Source organism: Labrus mixtus, chromosome 19 (genome assembly GCF_963584025.1).
Source record: "Labrus mixtus chromosome 19, fLabMix1.1, whole genome shotgun sequence".
Classification (NCBI taxonomy): domain Eukaryota; kingdom Metazoa; phylum Chordata; class Actinopteri; order Labriformes; family Labridae; genus Labrus; species Labrus mixtus.
Genome location: NC_083630.1, coordinates 17,751,829 through 17,774,844, shown reverse-complemented (window position 1 = coordinate 17,774,844; position 23,016 = coordinate 17,751,829). Strand labels below are relative to the sequence as shown.

At 42.7% G+C, this 23,016-nt stretch overlaps 1 protein-coding gene across 2 annotated transcripts; it reads left to right on the top strand.

The window, feature by feature from the left end:
• LOC132994101 (tyrosine-protein kinase yes-like) lies at positions 1–22,544 on the top strand. Of its 2 annotated transcripts, none has more exons than XM_061064259.1 (12): positions 1–639; positions 10,873–11,179; positions 13,110–13,209; positions 14,394–14,492; positions 14,746–14,849; positions 15,241–15,390; positions 15,807–15,962; positions 16,441–16,620; positions 17,399–17,475; positions 18,039–18,192; positions 18,781–18,912; positions 20,989–22,544. In XM_061064259.1, exons 2-12 carry the CDS (start codon positions 10,882–10,884, stop codon positions 21,195–21,197), a joined length of 1,659 nt encoding a protein of 552 aa, XP_060920242.1. In that variant the 5' UTR covers positions 1–639; positions 10,873–10,881; the 3' UTR covers positions 21,198–22,544. The 2 variants fall into 2 exon arrangements, with proteins under 2 accessions (XP_060920242.1, XP_060920241.1); XM_061064258.1 differs by having other exon boundaries at positions 10,870–11,179.
• The last annotated feature ends 472 nt before the right edge of the window (positions 22,545–23,016 follow it).

Below are 23,016 nucleotides of genomic sequence, written 5' to 3'. Positions count from 1 at the left end.
TTCTTTGAGACCTCTTTTTCTCCCCTACACATGAAACCCTCCTCCACTCCGCTCTTCTTCCTCCTCTCCAGCTTATGTATCCCCTTTATAATCTTCTTTATCCAGCCGGCTCTTCTTCTTCTTTTTCTTCTGTGGTCGTCTCCTCCCTCCCAGCTGCTCCGGGATCAGCTGCACGCCGGACGGATCTGTGTCTCCAGCTGTGTGGATCCAGTCCCGCAGGCAGACAGACAGACAGGCAGGCAGGCAGGCAGGCAGGCAGGCAGAGAGGCAGGGTCGGCCATGTTGTTGTGTGGGGGTTGATGTAAGTTTAGTAGTAGGAAGTGAAGAAGCGACAAAGGGCTGGGACACTTCAGGATCTCACTTTTCCTCCTCTCCTCTCCGCTGTCATGCTGCTGCTGGTTTCTATGTCTGCTCCGCCGCCTCCGCCATCCGCACAGCCTGCAACACTTGTGCTGCTTTGATTTAACTTCAGCACTAAAAAAGAAAACAAAAAACAAAAAAAACACAGTTTGATGGATGAAGTGAGAATGAAGGAGGCTCGGTCCCGGTTGGAATAACTCGGGATTTTTCTATTTCCGGATTTCACGAGGGGAGGTGAAGAAAACGGGAGAAATCGCAGAAGAACGCGGATTTGAGAAGGTAAAAAAAAAAAAAAATAATAAAAAAAAAAATGAAACGGGTCTTTTGTCAGAGCTGTGCAGGATTAGATAAGGATGGGCCGAAAAGCAGCTGCTCGCCAGTCTGACCTGTCACCAACAAAGGAATAAACCTGTCTTATTACCATGCATTTACCTGCCTGTGGGTTATTACCCTCCTTAAAGCCGCAGCTGTGTATTAACCACCAGCTCATTGTTAATAGGTGAACAATCAGTTAACACACATCATGTGCTTGAAATCCCACAGGAATATTAGAGCAGGCATATCAGATTGCAGATTTAAAGTAGGGCAAGGTCACTACATCCCTGATATTTAACATTATAACAACCATTTAGATATCCTGCTCTTAGCCTATTGGTTGACTTGAGATGGTTTAACATCTGGAAAGGTGTTTTATTTGTAATGCAGTAATTATAGCAGTAAAGCTAGAGGTTGGAAGTTAAAACTACTATGAAGAAATTCTAATGCATTTTGATAAAGTCATCCTGCTGCTGATCTGTTTTAACCTCTCTATCGTAGAAGAAGATGTGTGCTACTTCTTGTTTGAATATAACGCCACACATGAGAGAAAAAAGTGCCACCTCATCATTTTCTAATAACTAACCCAGCAGTGTTTGATTCATGCTGATTCAGATTATTGTCAGATCACTGTCAGGGGGGGGGAATGAAGAGGAGGAGGAGGAGGAGTTGGTTCAGGTTCATAGTGATGCTGTCACTTTATACACTGATTACAAACTCACTAATTAACAGCTGAGTGACAGTTTTCTGTGACTTCCTCAGGTTGGGCTGTTTCTGATGAATTGTCCTCATTAAGTTTGACAGTCGAGGTAAACACATCGTCAGGCACAACATTCATTCAAAGGATACAGCTACAGCTAATACTGGGTGCAGCTAGACCAGGAACAGACCACTTCCCCACCACAATCCACACCAGGATTGTTCAGATTCTGGTGTGTGCTGGACTACTCTGAAGTAAACCCAAGCTCTCTTACCTGAGGGAACCTGAGGAAGTCACTGTGCCTAACGAGTTCTTATATGAAGTTTTTGCACCCAAAGGAACATTAAAGTTCCTGTTAATTTACTTAATGGTCTTTTTTCAGGACACATTTAGTTTTCAACCTGACTCAGGTTATCTGCTGCCAGAAGGCAATTTTAATCACAGACATATAAACTGCTGTAACTCACAACTCGATCTGCTTCTTTTAATTTGATGTAACATCTGGAAAAGGTTTTTCCGTCGGTCACAATGTTTTATAAAATGATGTTGACAAAATTATTTTGATGTAATTGCAGATCCCTTAACAGTTTAATGAGGTCAGTATCAAGCGGACACCAATCTGGTGCCTGGGATTATGTTGAAGGTTCTATGACATTTAATCTGTGACGAGCAGACGATGTTTCATCAAAGCCAGATCACAGAATCAGATTTTCTGCTTTTTTAGCCTTCAGGAAGATTGTTGCGCTGATTTGATGCAAATAATTTACATTTGATAAGTCTTAAAAATAGGCTGAGAAGAGAAGCACTACTTCTTTGGATATGGTTATTGGCCTCATGTTTGGTTTTTTTTGCACTTAGTGTATAAAATGGGTACTGCAGTCCTAATTCAAAAACATTGTGAAGAGCTGTCGTGACCTGATAACTGGTCTCATATCTGGCAAACCGAGGGGTGTCCAAAACGGCCGTGTGGAGGGTCGCCTTAAAACCGCCTACCTTCTCTGGTCCAAACAAATCCAGAGCATTCAGGAGCAGAATCTAAAGTTAGAAGGAGGACATACTGGCTGCTGCATTGTTGTCAGAGAAGCACTTCAACATAACATGTTTCCTTAATGTCTGATCATATAGTAAGGTCACTTTATCATTTCACTCACTACAGATGTTACTGATTAGCTGGTCACTTATACAAAGAGATGTTACAGGCGCTACTTTCTCTAGAAAGTGAGGAAGGCTCCTCCCACTTATTGACCTGAAACCTGAAGAAATAAAACAGGTTTCATGAGCAAATAAGATGACTTTTTTCTACATCATGTAATAAATGATAAGGTGTCTGTGCCTAAATGAGAAACTTAAGTGTCTATCTATGCGGTGTGTTTCAGTACAGCTGAATCAATATCTTCTTTAATAATCACACTGTAGTGAGTATACTCTTCCAGGGAACGCAGCCCGATCCAGACTGGCTTTCATAGACTCTGCATTAGATGTTGACAGTTCAAGCAAGCGGCCCTGTTGTGTGCTGACATACGGCTGATTGTAGACACTCGGATTCCCAAAATAGCTCGCAGTTATCCTCGACTCAGGTGCCAGGATTCAGGTATTCTCAAGAGACCTGTTATCTGAGAGAAATGTGTGATGTCTGTTCTCTGGCAGCTTAAAATCTCACATGAACACTACAAAGAGGTCTTGAAAAGAATGAGGCTGATATTTTTCCCGAGCAGGAAAAGTCGAGCGCTCTCCGGTCTCTCCACTCAGACATACTGATTACTCATTTGCAGGCCGACTGCGTTTAATATTTCTCAAATCAAACTCTTTACAAGTCGTCTCTTGCCCTCAGACTGTTGCAAGCTGCAGGATCAGTTTACTCTGAGCGCGCCTGCAACAGCGCTCTACACCCGGCGCAGAGTAAATCTCATTATGAACCATTTATTGATGTTTCTCTCGAAGCTGTGAGGCTTCACACCCGTATAGCATCACATGACATTTCCCCAGACCCGCTTTTAACTCTTTGGCATCAGAGGAATGTGGTGGATGTTGGGCAGGCAGCATCTGTTGCTGATCTGAAGCCGAGTAATGCTCCAGAGATCCTCCTCGTCTGCGCCTGTGGCTGCAGCGTCAGCCGCTAACAGCTGTCCAATGAGACGCAGGGAAGGGTTTCACTCAGAAGCAAAATATGTTGTTGTTTCTTCTATAATGTATAAAAAATGTGAAGACTTTGGGCACCACAAGCGGGCCTGCATTCAGTTTGCTTGATGTTCTATCTAGAGAGTAAGCTTTTTAAGATGTTTTTTTGGCCATTTAGAGCTTTGTAGGTTGGATTTTAAATATTTAACTTCTTACAAGGAGCCAGTGAAGAGAAGCAAATATGGTAGACCTTTTCCTAGTTCTTGTAAATGTCCTGATACATAATTTTGCATGCTTGTTAAGGCAGCATGTGATGTAGTAATCCTTGCTAGAAGTATCAAATGCATGGACTAGTTCTCTTCATCGTTGTGTGTTATATCATAGACTGTAAATGTTAATGGACGAAGCCTGATGGACGTCAACCACCAGTTCCTGCAGCTGGCTTTGGAAGCCCATCGATGGCTATCGTCGTGCTGGAAATGCTGTCTTATACCCTAACCTTCAGTCAACCTAACAACAGGAGCTGGAGCTGAGGCGGGTTTTAAGCCTCTTGACAAACCGTTACATCACGCCCGCCTGTCAGTCAGGTCAGCTACGCGCCTTATTGTGGATAACGCTTATCCTTTATAAAATCAAAATGGATGAGTTGTAAAAAAAAATTGTAGGAAAGCATACTTAAGCTCATGCCAGCTTTTTTTGTTTCTGACCATGAGGACTGTAAACCCGGGATTTCTCCCCTGCATGTCATCTCAGTCTTCAAAAATTGTGATCCGTGTCTTCTTCATGTGCCCAAACGTCCAGATACCAGTGAGTGCGCGTTGTGCTTTTTCTCAGTCTTATCAGCATTTTTGTGAAGCCTGTGTGGAATTCTCACACTCTGGCGCCGAGCGGCGGGGGGAAGAAAAGCGTAGGAAGGTCATTGATAAGAGCAGTTCAGGTTGGTGTTATCACTGTAACAGAAGAATATGTAAAGTTTTGATTTCATAGCTTCAAGTTTGAAAAGCTGGAATTAATGTTTTTCTACCACAGCTGGTGATGGAAGCCGATTCCTGGCAGCTGTCTGATTTAGGTGTAGTGTGCAGAGCTCTTTCAAAGCCTCTCAGTATGGAAACTATGTGGGATGCTGGTGGAAACAAGCAGGGTCAAAGGTCACTGAAAGGATCCTCTGATGTCCGTGTTTGACTCAGTCCCATCGGGGTTAACATCTGGAGCCTCCTCAGACATCGACTAGCACATGTAGTTTTGGTTTAGTATACGTCCTGTTCGACTTTGTGTTTTGAATATCCTCCTGCGGGGAAAGAGTTTTGGCCAAGATGTTCTAAAAAAAAAAAAAAGTCAGAATATGTCAAAGACTCCCAAAATGTGAATTTATTTGACTGCTGGAGAGAAGCGGTAACAGATGTGGAAAAGATCGTTGTTTAGGTCGAGGTTGTCTTGTCTGTTTTGTAACAAAAGTTATGAACCGATACCTAAACATACTTGAAGTGAAAAACCTGTTGTTGACTTTTGGTTCAGCTGCACATGAACACCAGATTAAAAGTATATAACTGGTTTCAGATACCCACATTCAGGGCGGGGGGGGGGGGCGGGGGTTATGTCTTCATTCGTATTTCTTGAAAAAGACAGAGCTGTTGCTTGTACTGATTACGTCTTACAAATACATGAGTACACGTCTTTGTTTTGAAGATTTCACGGTCATGTCGGCTGAAAGAAGAATTGTTTTGCCGTCTGCTTTTAATCACACGGCTTTGATTAACGCCGAGAGAACAATCAAGCTTACTTTGCCCTCATTTTCTGTCTCAATCTGTCAAATGAAGAAGAGCTAGGACAATAGGACCACGCCTTTCCAATCAGATAGAGGAAACATCTTCAGTAAACACACACATGTGTTTGTATTTAGTGTGTGTATGATAACGCTCCTCCTTTAAACTCTTCACCTTCCTCCCTCATTGTTTCCAGCTGGCTCTCACTGGTGTGTGTTTGCATGCAATGTGCTGTTGTAGGTCATGTTATCATCCTGAGGGCAGTGGGATGTTGTCAGCAATAAGAATTAGTTTCTATTATTAACAGTGCAGCAGATTTTCCTTGTGGTCTCATGGCTCTGCTGCTCATGCTCATGCTTTATCTTGTGTTGAACTGAACAGACTTTGATTCGAAGTTCAGTTAGGGTTTGACATTTAAGATCCCCCCAAATCTCAGTGCAAACTTCCTGCTCCAAGACGCGTCATTTTAGTGCATTATTTCTGACTTAACCTAAGACGGGCCTCACTTTGGGGAGTATAGGTTCATCATAGAATGGCTGGCTAACGGGTCGTGTCATAGGCAAAGATGGTCAGCATCATACAATCAAGAGTCCATGTTCTCTAACAATGGCACCATCCAGGCGTCCAGCACCTCGAAGAAATCTGGGAGTTAAATATGGGTTGATGTGTCCTTCATCTTCCAAATAAGTCATATTTGAAGTACAACCATTTCTCACCATCTTCGTAATTTGCTAGCATGATGAGCCCTACGGGTTGGCTCAAATGTATGAACAAAGTTTTAAAACACTTTCTGAGTGTTCATTGTTATGCGGCTGATACTGAAATATTATTATCAATGAAGCGGAGGAAACCAATCACTTTACTTAACTTCATCTTTCAAATAACTCAAATTTGAAGTACAACCATTTCTCACCATCTTTATATTTTGCTAGCATGCTAAGGTTTTCTGATGAGCCCTACGGTTTGGCGCAAATATGCTAACAAAATATCAAAACACTCGCTGAATATTCATTGTTATGCAGATGATACTTAACTATTCTTATCAATGAAGCCAGAGGAAACCAACCAGTTAACTAAACTCAAAGCATGCCTTAAGGACAAAAAGACCTGAATATCTGACCAGCACCAGAGAAAATAAATATTTGATCATGATCATTGGTTTTCAACTCCAACTCAAAACAAAATGCTAAGAACAGTAACTTAACACAAATCAGGCCCATTCTGTCTCAGACCTGTGAAGCATGTGCATTCATTACTTTTACAGTTAATATTGCTGTTCCCTAATGTCAGGGTGCTCTAGTAAGTCTTTAAGATCAAATGACCCTCAGTATGTTTGTCTCCGTCCTTCCCTCCGACTCTTTCTCCCTCTATTCCATTTTCTTGGCCTATCCAGTATCGGCATATGGCTTTGAGTTTGGTCCTACAGGAGGTTTCTGCCCGTTAAAAGGACATTTTTATTTGCCAATGTACCCAAGTGCTTGTTTATAAGTCGATGGATGTTTTGCCTCCCAATGTGATATAACAAAGTACAGTCTAGAGCTGTTTGATTGATATGAGTCCGCCTCCAGAAATCCCTCTCAGTAATGAAACAACTCTTGGTTGCTGCTTTTCACACACAATATTGACTGTCTATAAAGGCCAAGACGACCCTGTGCAGTCGGACTATATGTGTGCTTTTGGTCACTCCTTTTTTTTAGTTTTCTCTTAATATCCTCCTATGGTAAATCCTCTAACCGTGTAATCCTCCTAGTTCAAGCTGTGGGAGCTGGCACTGTCTGCCTGGTTGCCCCCTCCCTCATTCTACCAACCTGCTGTTTCTCCTTTGAACTCCATCTCAATCACTTTCTCTAAACCCACACAACCACTAATGGCACTTTTATCTGACACACTGTTTTTTGTTGGCAGTGCTCTACTTAGCCTTGATGGGATTGAATGTGGTTGATATAAAGATGCTTTTTGTGTGTTTTGCAGATTTAGGTCATCTCCTGATAAAGATAGTCGACCATATATTTCACGTGGCTCTCTGCTTACATGTTCCAGAAACAGGTGGTACATCCTTCTCTCTCCACTTGGAGTGTGTGTATATATATTACAGCTTCAATCTCTTTTTGCAATCCTTCAGTTGATTGATAATGTAGTCTTCCCTACAGCACAGCTTACTGACTTTAAAAAGAAACCAAAGAACTCTAAAGGTATTCTTCTTCTAATGATGGTTAAAGTAGCCTTGTTCCACGTTTGTAGTATTAGGGCTCAGCAGTGATTTGAGCTAAAGGCTAACATTAGTAAGGGCCCGTCTTTTTGTTTTCAATGAGGAGAGAGAGTTAGCAGAAAGCACCCAGCCCATTTTTTATGAGCACTCCGCCTCTTTTCAAGTACTAATCAGCCAGTAAGTTTAGCATGTTAGCATTTCTGATTGATCTTCAACTCATCCAAAGGTTGTCAAGGAAACAAGGATAGCTAATTTGACATTTTTATGTAGGAACCATAAATATTGATTTCAAATTTAACTTGTATCCATCCGATCATTTTGGAGATATTTCTGATATTTTAGGGGAACACAAGACCGAGGGAGACAAAAGGCACCAACACGGCTAAAAGCAGAGAAAAGTTCTTTACCAGTAGTTTTTTTTTATTGGTATGTTTATTAGACAGTCAACAGAGTCTGAGAAGGAAACAAAGGAAATGAAATGAAGAACTGTATTCAGCAAAAGTTGTTCATAAGCCGTGAAGCTGCAGCTCATAGTTGGCACTTTAACGTCTGAAATATAGTACTGATTTCAACACCTGTTGTAAGGTATGAATGTAAATGAAAACACTAATGTAGAGTTTCATTCTGATGCTTAAGGACTTGTATTCTGTTTCAAAATTTCCATATTTTCAGCAGTTATACGTTTGGGAAGGTGATGTCACTTTCTAGGAAACAGCTGATGTCTCATTTTTGAAAAAGAAAATACATCCTCTCTCGAAAGTGCAAATATTTCTGGGACCCTGTCCAGTGTTTTACAGCGTGGTGAGTTCACTGCTGAGCCAACGGGCCAGACTCTTGTCTGCCTGATGAGGAAACACAAGCCCACCAGAGTGGAGCGAGCTGCTGAGTGAAGCCTTTTGCTTTCCATGATACGGGTTGGATTCTTGGGGATGGGGAAAAGGTTGGAAAAAGCCTGTTTTTCTTGCCAAACATTCCCAACATATTGGCTCTAGATCTAACATCTGAGAATAGATTTATTGGGATAATCCTTTGAAGACATTTTTAAGAAATCTGTTTCATTTGACTTGAGCACTCATTAAACGGATGCGTAGAGGGCGACCAGTGCTCGGCACAAGCTTGTAGTTTAAAGAGTTTCACGTTTTTTGATTTGAACAAAGTGTTCTGAATCTTTGGAAGGCTTCTGTGGTCGTCCCCATTTAGTTGATTTCCTTGGCAGTTCAGCTGAAGAACTCGATGAACCCTCGATCACGCTCCTCCTTCTTCAATGAGGGCGAAAAAAAAAAATCCCTCCCACCTCTGAAAAAAATCAAGGCCACTGTTTGAGATCCAGTGAAAAGGTGCATTACAGCCTCGGCAGATTCTCTTCAGCTTCATGGATGCATGATTGCGACCCTGTTGTTCAGTGAACCGCTGCCCTCGTCTCTCCTCCCGTCACCAACCGAGCCACAGTGCCGCTAAGTAACGTGTTGGTAGGGTCTGCAAACGCTCCGGTTTCACTTCAATCCTCCATTGTTTTACCGTCTTGTAATGTGTCAGCACCAATTAAGCAAGTTCAAGTCCTGGAGCGGCTGTTGTTCTTGGCAAGTGAAAGGGTTCTGATCTCCCCGAGCTCAGACGTCTTTACGAGCATGTCTGATTGTCTCCACATTTTCCAGACCTTCGCCTCACTGAAGAATGCCTCAGAGTGACTCCATCCAAATTGTGTTAGAGGAGGTATGACTACACATTGATGTTTTGGATTCTGCAGTGTGGTCAGGCCGAGTCATGGACAGATTATGACACAACAGGAACCTGGGTACACACACATGAAGCCCCCCCTACCCACCACCCCTCCTACCAAGACAGCTACAGCGCAACTGCTGTCTTCATATTTTGCAGTTTGAACTGTTTGACTCAGACAACAGAAAAAGACTCAAGAGTTTGTGTGGTCATTTTGTGTTTCATTGCAGTTCTTTGGTGTCTTTAAGGATTCTCTTTATGGTTGTTTTGAGTCATATTGGGTATTTAGGCTCTTTGCTACAGCATTTGGTATCTTTACGATCTTTTTTCTTGATCATTGTGTCCCTTAAAATTCATTTTTATCTCTTTATTGTTGTTTTGAATGTCACAATGGTTGTCTCTTTGTATGTGTTTTGAGTGTTGTGTTGTAATTCTGCGTGATTTCATATGATTTCATGTGATTTTCACATTCATTTGGCGTCGCTGTGTGGTCATTTTGCATTCATTTGTGGTCATATTGCATCCCTTTTTACTTGTTTTGTGCTCTGTAGTTCCCTTGTGTATCTTTTTTGTTATATTTTAGACTCTTTGTGGTCACGCTGATTGTCTTTTTTTGCCGTTTTTGTGAATGTTTTTAATCTGTTTTTGGTCATTTTGCATTTTTCTAGTTTCGTATGTCAACTCGTTTTGTGTAATTTTTCCATTTTTAAATGGACTTGAGCTTGTATATTTCTTTTCTTGTCTTCTGACCACTAAAAGCGCTTTTACACTGCTGGTCACACCTACACATTCACACACTGATGGTAGAGGCTGCTATGTGAAGGGTCCATCAGAAGTATCTAATCCCATTCATACACATTCATACACCATCGAAGCAGCGGGAGCAATTTGGGATTGAGTGTTTTGCCCATTGACACATTGGACATGTGGCTGCAGAAGCTGGGGATCGAACCCCCGACCTTCCGGTTAAGAGATGACCGATTCTACCACTTAGCCACAGCCGTCTGGCTTTTTAGTCTCTTTGTGTTCATTTTCTTTAACCCTTGATTAAGTGTCAAACAAGAAAGATTCAAAGCTACGTCATAGGGAGGCTCTGACCCCTGAACCCAACGACCCCATGGGGTTTCTGGGTAATTCCTCCACGGGCTGAGGGCCTATGAGAGAGAGGTTTGAATCGTATCAAACAAGGCATGAAAATACAACACAGCACTAATGCTGCTTAGAGCTCTCGTTATCCTCTCTTTAATTCATTTTAATCTCTTTTGGGGAAAACAATGGTATGTAATGGATCGCAACAATAAAAAGTCATAATCACCATTTTATCCCTCTGTCTCGTGCTTGTCTAAATTACAACACGCATGCATAGAATAATCTAAACGTCCAACTTGTGTAGCGAGGGATTCAAAGCGGATTAAATACTTGCCCATATGTCCCACTTACATGGCTTATGGTGTTAGCGTTTGCAACAACAACAACAACAAAATGATTCACATGTTAATATCAGGAGGTCATTAAATTTTCATTTCATAACTCATGTTGCTACAGGCCTCATGTTGCAACTGTTAATCCCGCTCCTCCCTGCTCTCCACTTAATTTATGTATCATCAAGGCGACTCGAGAATGTGGTGCTGTCGTTTCCAATATGCCTGCAGTGAACTGACGCTGTGTGTTGTGTGTCCGTCCAGCAGGGTGAGACGATGGGCTGCATAAAGAGCAAAGAGGACAAAGGCACGACAATGAAGTATCGGCAGGAAAACTCCACGGGATCGGACCCGAACGCCATCGCCACCACGCCTCACGTCGGCCACTACGGACCTGATCCCACCCAGCTCCAGCAGAATCCGCCTACCTCCTCTTCATCGGGCTCCGGGGGTGCAAGCTTCAACCACACCCTCACGCCGTTTGGAGGCTCCTCGTCTGCCATTACTCCCTTTGGAGGGGCGTCGTCCTCTTTCTCCGGCCCCGTGTCCAACTCTTTCTCTGGTGCCGTCTCCAGTGAGTGGCGTTCCCATCCTAGAATGACATCACAGTGCTGATAATGGCCGGCGTGCAGAGTGTTGTGTTTTGAATACATGTTTAAGCCAATTTGCTTCACAGCTGAACCCGATGATTAATTCATGCCTTTGGGGGTTTTTCACTGCTGGATTATTTCTCCCTACGTTACACTTCTTATGACTCAAAATCTTTGAATTATTTAATCTGCGTGCTTCTGCCCGAGTATTTACATAACGCTGTATTCAATTTAAACAATTTGGACCATTATTTTAAAGATATTTAAATCAAGATGTAAAGACTTGACTTGTAGCAGATGGTGTTGTAGTCAAGACCACACTAACCGAGACCCAAGACATACCCGAGACCAGAGTGCTCCGAGATCCAGACAAGACCAGGACATTTAGAGATCAAGACCAAGACCAGAAATATCTCTTGAGAAACCAACATCTTGTGTGCAGCGGGCGTGTACCCCATGTGACGGGGTAAAAGTCTAATTTTGAATGAATTGAAGTTATTGGTTCTTTTAGAAAGAGGCTGTATCTGATTCCAGCTGTCATTGGGCGAGAGGTGGGGTCGGTCAATCACAGGGCGATGAGAGCAATAGATCAGTTATTTTTGTGATTAAGGAAATGTTTTGATTTCAACCAAGGAGTTTGTTTGGAGGGTCGATTGAGATTTCTTCCCATTCCTGGTGTGTGAGCCAACTATCGAGAGTGTCTGAGTATTTGAAATCCCTGAAAAGTGAAAACATAAAGTACAATGTAACTTTATTGTTAGACTTAACACCGGCCTTACTATCAGCTGCGATCATCCTAAATGTGCCCGAGCAGTTTACAGATATCCTGAGAGAGCACACCAGGCAGGGGATTGTTTAGGTGGGATCTGTGTTGTAATCCTCCTTCATGTTAGATTATCTGCTCTCAGGAGGAGGTGAAGGTGGCGATGCCATGGTGTTTGCTTCATTCCTGCAGGAGGTAATGGGATTACTGTTGGAGGTGTTAGGTGTCAGTGGTTGGTATATGAATGTTGTCTGCAGTGTGGCTGCAGTCACTTTATCTTACTAGGTGCTGAGATGGAAAGATGGTTTAAATTAGGGGATAGTTTAATAAACGATGTCTTCTTAACCTGAGCTCTTTATGAACACATTTAAAGGTCACATCTTGTACTTCTTTTCAACCATTTTAAATAACTCTCAGAGCTCCCAAAATCATGTCTGTGAAGAGTCTTGTTCTAAATCCACTCTGATCCTGTATTTGATCATGACTGTAAACCCCTCTATTTCAGTCCTGCTCAGAACAGGCTGTTTCTGTGTCTGTACCTTTAAATGTAAATGAGCTGTGCCTGACCACGCCCCCTCTCTGGAAGGGCTTGAGTGTCTCGTGCTTTCTCGCTCCATGTCCTATTGTTTACGGTGAGAAGGCAGACTCAGAGGGCAGAACAAACACCGAGCTGTGGGAGTGTCACCCACCTGGGGGAGGGGTTACTGCCCTTTGTGATGTCATGAAGGGAAAATCTCCAAACGGCCTGTTTGAGCAGGGAAAAGATGGAGAGGGTGGACATTACTCATCATTGTTGGGTTTGTAGACAAACTAGAGACACACATGAAGTGGATTTTGCATCATATTTGAGTGATACGGTGATGAGACGACAGTTGGGATGAGGATTGTTTTCAAAACTGCTTAATACATATGTTGACTTTCGTTTGTTTTGTGTCTCAATGTGTCCCATTAGAAAGTCTAGTCATTATCACATTCCCATGCAGGGGAAGCACTCATACTGCAGATCTATAAGCTAGAGAAGATCCATCCAGTATGAGGTCATGGACCTTGGCGAGACACATTTATCTACTTTAATTACAAAAACCTTGTTGATGTTCATAAGCTAATCAGGTATTTATTCACAACCTGTGAATCTGTTTTTGTGTTTGTAGGTGGCGTCACTTTCTTCGTGGCCTTGTACGACTATGAAGCTAGAACATCAGATGATCTTTCATTTAAAAAAGGAGATCGCTTCCAAATCATCAACAACACGTAAGCATGGTCCTAGTTTCTCCTTCTGTCTTTAGGCCCACTTCTTTAGGATACGTTTCATTTCATGTTTCAATTCCAAACTGCACCTGTGCCTCGTTTTTGTATCTATGAATGGAATTTGAGTGCTTTTTTTATTCCTGCTGCTGGATGTGTGAGTTCTCTTTTATTTAATTCCAGCCGTGGCATAGAAATGTCGCCTGAGGTTACAGCATTGTAATGCTAAGTAGATTTGTCTCATTCAGTCCCCATTGTGATGCTGGTTATCCGTCACGCCTCGCATTTCAAAGACAGTTGAATCATTTTTGTATCAAATCTGCAGGTTTGAATGAAAGCAGATGAAAAAACGTACACAAAGATGATTAAAAAAACAACATGCAAGGCAACATGCAGATAGTGTGAGGACAATTTTTACAACTCCAGCCCCTGAATGATTCACTGTTAACCATCATTCACCTGTTTTAACCCGAGTATCAGTCATAGCAGGACATGTTAGTAGTGACTGGAAGGTTTTTTTTTCAGTGTCCTTTGGTTTATGTTTTATGGGAATACTGATTCTACCATCGGCACTACAAGCAACATTTTTTAGGTATTAATCAAGCAGCAAACTCCGGTGTTGAAAAATGAAGCTGATGCTGAAGTGCAAAATCCTGCAGCTCCATTTGTGTCCACTAGAGGCTGGCTGCAGAAGCACAGAAAGTCACATACACACCCATTCAAAAAAGCCTGTTTTTACAGCAGACATTAACATGTTTACAGCCTGGTTCAAACAATTAAAAAGGCCTCGTTAGCTCATGTTTCTATCTGCACACACTGTACGGGGGTTGAATTTTTTGATAACTCGTCTGTTTTGATTTGATGAAGGATAAGAATTATTCACAATAAGAGGTGTCGCTGACCTGATTGACAGGCGGGCGCGATGTTACAGTTTATAAAGAGGCTTAAAACCCGCCTCAGCTCCAGCTCTCAGCCTGTCGTTAGGTCGACTGAAAGTTAGGCTGAGACAGCATTTCCAGCACGGAGACCGCCATCGATGGGACTCCAGCGCCCCCTGCAGGAACAGATGTTTGCCGTCACTCAGGCTTCATCCATTAATATTTAGTCTATGATGTTAATGAAGGAAACGTTGAACTGTTAATTAATGAAGTCCGTTTTGTAACCTCTCTGGTGTCATCATCCTCCTGCAGAGAGGGAGACTGGTGGGAGGCTCGCTCCATCAACACGGGGAGGAAAGGTTACATCCCGAGCAATTATGTGGCCCCTGCAGACTCCATCCAGGCTGAAGAGTAAGGCTTAGTGTCCGCTGCTTGTTGTAGTATCACCGTTCCATCTACAGCGACTCCTCCAGGAGACTATTAATGCTTCCATGATCTCACCTCAGGTGGCTTGCAACAATGCAGAGGAAGCTTCTTAATGTCATTTTGATGTTCTAATCTAAGCAACGACATCTTGTTAAGCTTTTAATAGTGTTCACTAAGATCTTCTGACAGCACTTAAATCTTAAGTTTGTCTGGTTTCTGATGATGTTTCTCTCAATAGGTGGTACTTTGGTAAGATGGGACGCAAAGACGCTGAGAGGCTGCTGCTGAATCCAGGGAACAATCGAGGAACGTTCCTGGTGCGAGAAAGTGAAACTACTAAAGGTGAAGATTTCTTACACATACTGTACAAAGTGAAGTTTGAGGAGTCTCCTTAACTAAAGGTCCTGATCATAGTCTGCTTGGACGAGCTGGTCTACAAGCATCCGGAGAGCCTTAAGACTTGAATGGAGGCAGAACTCTACTTATTAAATCCTCTTTATCTCAAGACCTCTATTTGATAACAAACCTTGTTGTCTTGTATGAATGAGCATAGTTCTGCTGCTTGGCAAAAGTCAAGGCAGGTTACTGCTTGGTGCCCCAGACCAGAAGGGGAACCCTGAGGGCTCACAAACTTAAACCAAAGCAGTGGCCCAAAATGTGCAAGTTTTGCATCAACGGGGGGGGTCTCCCTCTCTGCAGGAGGATGATGACACCTTTCTCTTGCTTCCTCCAGGTGCTTACTCTCTCTCCATACGGGACTGGGATGATGCCAAAGGAGACAACGTGAAGCACTACAAGATCCGCAAGCTGGACAGCGGGGGATACTACATCACCACGCGAGCACAGTTCGATACATTGCAGAAGCTTGTCAAACACTACACAGGTATGCAGTGTGACAGCAGAGGAACATTTGCCTCTGAGTGAATGTTAAAGTGTTACCAAGGGAGATGAGAAGCATTTCATTTAGTTAACAATTGATGGAGTGGTTATGCTCCAGGTCGAATCTCTGTCATCACACTTGCCTTCAGTCTGACTGCAGAGGGTTTTAGTGCGTTAAAAGCCACTTCATCTCATTTATATTTCATCACAGTTGGTGTAAGAGTTTGATTTCATCCACATCAAATGAAATGAAGCGATGCATGAAACCGACCGGCTTTAAAACGCCGTATCCTGCCAGTTCAAAGGCTCATGCTGCTGGTGTGTGTGTGTGTGTGTGTGTGTGTGTGTGTGTGTGTGTGTGTGTGTGACACCGCTGGGTGTAATGTTACCTTTTTGATCTCTTTGCTCGCTTCATCACAGAACACGCTGACGGGCTCTGCCACCGGCTGACCACCGTTTGTCCCACGGTCAAGCCTCAGACCCAAGGGCTGGCTAAAGACGCCTGGGAGATTCCTCGAGAGTCCCTGCGACTGGAGCTCAAACTGGGCCAAGGCTGCTTTGGAGAGGTCTGGATGGGTAAGAGAAAGACGAATGAAAATGTCTGGAAACAGTTTCTTCCTGGCGTCATGCATTTGTTTGTTATTCAGTTGTAATTATCCTGATGTGAACACAAACGCAGGATCAGTACAGATTTTAGTTTTTTTAAGAAATACAACATAATTTGCTTAAATCAAAAACACACAAACACTCTAAAGCTTACAGTTATTGTGTCTATTTTCGGCCCAAACTTGGGAATTATCCACATCCTGCAGTTGCTTCCTCTGTTTGTTGCACATCCCCAGAGATGGTCAAAATAATTTGCTCCTTTCTCGACGCCAAACTCATATCCGCTCATCCTTTCTGCAAGGAGTGCATGCATGACAGCACACGTCTGAGCAATTACAAGCCCTAATTAATGATATTGTCCCGCTCACACCCCATTAACAACACTGATTACCCTTTCGGCCTGTGGGCTTTTTCTCTCAACCACCCCCCTGTGTTCTTTCTTTTGCAGGCACGTGGAACGGCACCACAAAGGTGGCCATAAAGACGCTGAAGCCGGGCACCATGTCCCCAGAGGCCTTCCTGCAAGAGGCTCAGATCATGAAGAAGCTGAGGCACGACAAACTGGTGCCTCTTTATGCTGTGGTGTCCGAGGAGCCCATTTATATCGTCACAGAGTACATGGCTAAAGGTACACGCGGATACAGGGAAACATACTTTTCCAAACAGGCATATTGGATTAGCAGGTAAACACATTTTCAGAGAGCTTCCAGCCCTGGAGAATATCAAGACTGAAGCTGTTCCCTGTTACTCTCATGAGGCCTCACAAAGTCTCACACTGCAGACAGGATTGATCAAGCGGCTTCGGTTTTTCAGCACCGCACTGATGTCAGCTATACGCACGATGATTCCCTTAAAGGAAAAAAATGCAAATGTTATGGATGTTTTAATTAATGTGCTGCACAGATTGAAGGTCCTTGAGAATCCCTTGTGGTTTCCCGGAGGTCTGAAACCGAGATGTTTAATTGAAAACTGCAGTAGTTTAGCAGGGAAGGTTTCATAGCTTCATCTGCAATGCGTTGTTTTCCAGGTTTTTATGAGTAGTTAGATATTTGTGTGTGTAAACGCTAACTCTAAGACGTATGCCCCTGTGTCTAAATGCCTACAGTTTGTTGATCCGCTGTGCATTGTGATTTGATTGAGTAATTTCGACCATTACTCTGCTCCTATTGCAGAAGTATACATCCTCTAATAGGCACCAAATGAGAAAAAAATCAATATGGAAGGCATAACCAATTCAATACTGAGCTTAATTTATTATTCCCAACAAGATACGGAAAAGGTGGAGGGCTTAATTGAAATATTTAACATCTCATATAGGAGGACATTAGTATGCAGGCGGTATCATTTATTGCTCCCACATTATATCATGGCCGCTCTGCATTTATGATATCTCACTGCTTTTACAGGAAGCCTGCTCGACTTCCTCAAAGAGGGTGATGGAAAGTTTCTGAAGCTCCCATTGTTGGTGGACATGGCTGCACAGGTGAGGAAATAAGAATATACCAGGGGTTTGTTTTATGTCTCCTCCACAGATTTGCATGAAAAAAAAATGTAAGTAGCTACCCGCTGATTTCTGAAAATGTGTTGTGAAGCCCATCGACGTCGGTCACCATATTGGAAAACGATGTCTGAACCAAGCCTTCGCTCGAATAGTTGTTCAGGCAAGCCGCACTGCTAAAATCTAAGGGAGACCTCCGCTGCAAAAACCCAAAGTTACAGACGGAGACACAAAGTGCAATTCACAAAAACATACGACCTCAAGAAGTGGTTTTTTTTGTTTGTTTTGCGAGTGCAGAATTTGTGTCAGTGAGTCATGCTGTTAAGCTCGCGGTGTTATTTTAAGCCTCAGATTTTGAATTTGTATTTTTAGCCTCAGGTTAACATAACGTCCTCTCCCAGATTTGGCATACTTCTGTTCTTTTTGTTATTTGTCTTCTCTTCTATGTCTGTCAGAGGGGCTTGATGTTCTGAGAGGCTAAAAATTATTTGCGGAAGCCGCCCTCATGAGACGCTGTCAATGTATTTATTTGTATTTTTATTTCTTAGATTGCAGACGGCATGGCTTTTATCGAGAGGATGAACTACATCCACAGGGACCTGCGTGCTGCCAATATTCTTGTGGCCGACAACCTGGTGTGCAAGATCGCTGACTTTGGTTTGGCCAGGTTGATAGAGGACAATGAGTACACAGCCAGACAAGGTGGGCACACACACACACACACACACACACACACACACACTTCACACAGCTGAGTCACTGGTGAAAGATGGAGCAGTGACCTCGCAGCAAGGTTGACTCCCTGCTGTCTTCTTTCATGGTGAATTAAGATAATGGTGGAAAGCAGATGCTCCTGTTCACTCTGATTAGTTGCATTTTTAACACGCTGGGAGAGTTCATCTCACCGCCTTCTCCCGAAACAAGTAAAAACAAGATGGGTCATTTTAGCTTCATTTAACTCGTGTTTTTCAGAACACAATGGAAGGCACCGCTATTTGTGCAAACGTGAACCCATACGTTGAGCCAAAAGCCCTTAAAATTGTTGAATGAAGGAGCAAGCCTTCGAAAATCTACTCATGAAATAGCTCTTGACAACATTGTACAAATCACTTCAGAGAAAAGATGTGTTCATTTTCACTATTCACATTCATGGCGCAAATGTTAGCATGCGAAATGCTACAGCCTAAAAATGTCTTAATCCTCGTTACAATGGCTATTTTAGTAACGCTGCTGCGCCCTCTAGTGGCCTTACCTCACCTAACCCCCCTCTCTGCTCTGCATGACTTCCAGGAGCCAAATTCCCCATTAAATGGACGGCCCCCGAGGCCGCTCTCTACGGCCGCTTCACCATCAAGTCAGACGTCTGGTCCTTTGGGATCTTACTCACCGAGCTTGTCACCAAAGGCAGAGTGCCCTACCCGGGTAAGTGATCCTAACAACGGACGCACAGAACAACAGATATTAGAGGGGTCAGAGGAGTGGTAAATCACAGCAGGAGTTATCAGCTTTCAGTCTGTCGGAAAGGCGTCAAGCTGGCATGCTCATTAATGACAGAGGATGACGTGACGCTGTCTGATATTGTCTGTGCTGGTTTGTTTATGCCTCTGCAGGGGGAACAGTGACAGCCCCACACACACACACACTCATAACCTTAACACATACACACATTTGAGATTAGATGAGACCATCTGGTGGAGGGCGAGCAGGAGATTGAACACCACTCTTGTTTATAACCATCTGCCAGACTGACACTGCCCTGGGGAGCGGCGCCTGCAGGGCTCAGAAACACCTTCACACAGCTCCACTTTTCATCAGATTTATAAAGCCTAAGAGGGAAATCAACTTTGCAAGAAGAAACATTTCAAATACTACTTTTGGCAACAGGTTTCATGAATAGTTTAACACTTATCCTCACTGAAGAGTTTAAACATTTACCTTCATACCCTAGCTAATAATAATAGTAATAATAATAATAACTTAGATTTATATAGCGCCTTTCATGAAACCCAAGGACGCTTTACAAAGTGGGTGGGGGGGGCAAGCTAAAGTTTGAAGCTCATTAGCTTAGCATCGCATGAGCACTAAAAACAGTAGGACAGCTTCTACAACATTTTCTTCGAAGTTGTTGTTGTTCTGCAGTTGATCATTTTCAACACTATCATCTTTGGCCAGATGCAGCGACTGTCCAGAGTCACAAGGTTGCCAGGCAACATGTAGGGACTACTTGAACATCCATTTCTGTACAGATGAACACAAGATATAAATGAGCTGTTGGAGAGCTCTAGAGCTACCTGAAGGTCGAAAAGCTTAAGTTCAAAAGGGCCAGATTTTCACCTGTTCCCTGTCTTTGTGCTTCACGCTGTTTGGGTTCAGCACCTGATTCTAAGACCGGTTTCCCCAATGGAACAATGAAATGTATTGTATCATATCCCATCTTATCGTATCGTACGTAGCATAGCGGTTAGAGCCAGGACAGGGACTGTTCAAAACCGGGACATACTAAGTGTTTCATAGATATTTGTGGGGACTTTGGGCGAGGAGCTTGAAAATTGGACGGTGCCGGTCAAATCGAGACGGATGGTCACCCTACAATTCTACAATTCACTTAGCAGACGCTTTTATCCAAAGCGACATACATCAGAGAGTAAGAACAACACAAGCAAGAATCTAGAAAAAAGGGAACAATGTCAGTAAGAGCAAACGATCAGCTTTGAGTCTGATTGGACACACAGGTGCTGACAGGAAGTGACCAGAGGCAAAGCACAACATTGACGGCAGTTCTTGAGAGCTCTAATCAGTATAGAAACCATCTTATAAGTCATCGTTATCAAACAAAAACCATCGTCATTACCATCATCATCATCAATAATATGGAGACCATCATCATTAAGTTAGTAGGTATTCATGAAAGAGCTGGGTCTTTAGCTTTTACTTAAAGGTGCAGAGGGACTCTGCAGATCGACCTAACCTAATCGTATCAAATCCTAATCTAAACTAAACATTTTCTTGCTGTAGCTTCAAATTTAGTGTTCAGGTTTGACGTTAGCATCAATCTTCTCCTGTAACTTCAAATCACAGCGTGATCACAATCATCAATCTTCTCTTTTAAACTTTTCTCAGCGTGTATAAAGCAACAAAAAAAAAATACATTCCTCGTTTTAGCCTCTCAGTTAGATAAATAATCTTATCTGAGGCCTGCTGAAAAAAATAATCTCTGACTATAGGATCAGACACTTGGTCAGAGTCTGTTGAGACAGTCATGTTTTGAAAAGTTAAGTTGAAGAAAAACAAACACATGAGCCCCTTGGATTTATTTTTTTTTACCTTTTTTTGATCCAATCAAACTCCTTAAGAGGAAGAATGTTTGACATTTCACACATAAATATTACAAGGGCGACATCTACTGGATCAAAAAGTCGCTCATTCTTCCTTTAAATAACATTTTTAAATGATTTTAAATCTCTGACTCACCTCTGTGCCTTCCTGTCTCCTCTTCAGGGATGGTGAACCGAGAGGTACTGGAGCAGGTTGAGCGAGGCTATCGCATGCCCTGCCCCCAGGGCTGCCCCGAGTCCCTGCACGAGATGATGAAGCTGTGCTGGAAGAAGGAGGCCGACGAGAGGCCGACGTTCGAGTACCTCCAGTCCTTCCTGGAGGATTACTTCACCGCCACAGAGCCACAGTACCAACCCGGAGAGAACCTATAGCCTGCCTGGACGCCTGGAAGTGGACGCGGTTATTGAAAGAAGGAAAAACAAGAGCTCTTAATTATTCACTTGATCAGAAACTAGACTAAACCACTACTTGCTCAACCACATATTTTTGGCTCTCATCGTCCGCCATCATTTCATCTTTTTGTTTTTCATTCATGGTACCACACGTCTGACCAATGGGTTTTACCACCATGCACGATAACGACTGTTTCTTCATTTTTAAATCCATTGTAAACACCCCACATGTGGGACTCTTTGTGGTGAACACAGTATGTCGCTGTGAAATAAGCTGTGATAATCCCTCGCATTAGAAAAAAAACCCATCATCGAGTCCCAAATGTTGGGCTTTTGTTGGGGTTTCATGTGGTGATCTCACACTACATTTGCCTTCCAAATTGCTTTCTTTTGTGGTGGATTGGTAAATTATGCATTAATGCAATTAATTATGAAGAGAGATAATATATTAGACTAATGGGGAGAAGCTCTCAGGGGACTAACGGTCCATTTAACGGTGATTATTTAACAGAAAATCCCACACAGCTTGACTTTACTCACATCCCGCTACAGTGCAGTTCTTGTGTTTTTGCAAATGGATGAAAGGACTGTGACATGGTTTTTAATGCCTTCCTCATCTTTGACTGTATATTTTTTTTTCTATGTTCCTTTGCTCTAACATTTGATTCATATCACTCAGACATGGATTTATAGCTCCAGTTGACGATTGTTACGACTCTCCATCATCCTCCAGAAATCTCTTTTTAAGTCTTCTTATAACAAAGCCATAATTCTTTCTGTACCACACTGGCCCGGGTTGTGTAATCTCACTGTGATCACCCGTTCTGACACATGCTTACATAAAGACGCTGTGGTTGATGTGTCAGTGAGTTAAAGAGTGATGAAACTCGTGGACGTGTGGCTCTTTGCCAAACCACAACGACACCTAAGGAAACGTCTGCCAGCCGAGGATGCAGGACGACTTGACTGGCTGTCAGAGTTCTTTCTCTGAGTGGAAATCATGAACAAATCCACCGAAGGAAAAAAACAACAGACTTTAAAAGCACTCTTTTGTGTTCATGCATCTCTGCGAAGACTATTTGTACTGCAATGATCGCCCGTTTTTTACAGTGATTTTTACCTTTGCATTGTGTGTGGACTAATTTGGGACAGTGTTACGATGCAAATTCATGCCCGAACTTGTAAAGAAGGGCTTTGTGTAATATAGAAATCCTCATTTTGAAAAGATTATGAACAAAAATGAGCAAAACTGCAAATTATATTTGGGTGGGAAGAAGTGGGTTGAGTCCTGATCGGGGAGTTTGTACAATAAAAGACGTGATTTTACACGTATCGTTTTGTGGGGCTACATAAACTCGTTTTTTTTTTTTATCTATGCAGCACATTTTATACAGATGTAAACTCAATGTGCTTTACCTTTACAGCAGACAGAAGTAAACAAACACAAAACATGCTATCATTAAAAAATGAACAAATAGATTCAAACACACATTTTAAATCCAACATACATTTATTAAAGGACCCTGCACCCTCCCTTAAAACACAAACATCTGTTCCTATGACAGCTCACACCCAGGACCATGCACTGTACACACACACACACACACACACACACACACACACACACACACACACACACACACACACACACACACACACACACACACACACACACACACACACACACACACACACACACACACACATAAAAAGACAAACTAGCACTAGAGAAAAGCAATATTACGTTTCTACAGACGTCAGGTCAGCAGGCAGTTTGTTCCACATGACCTTGCACCTT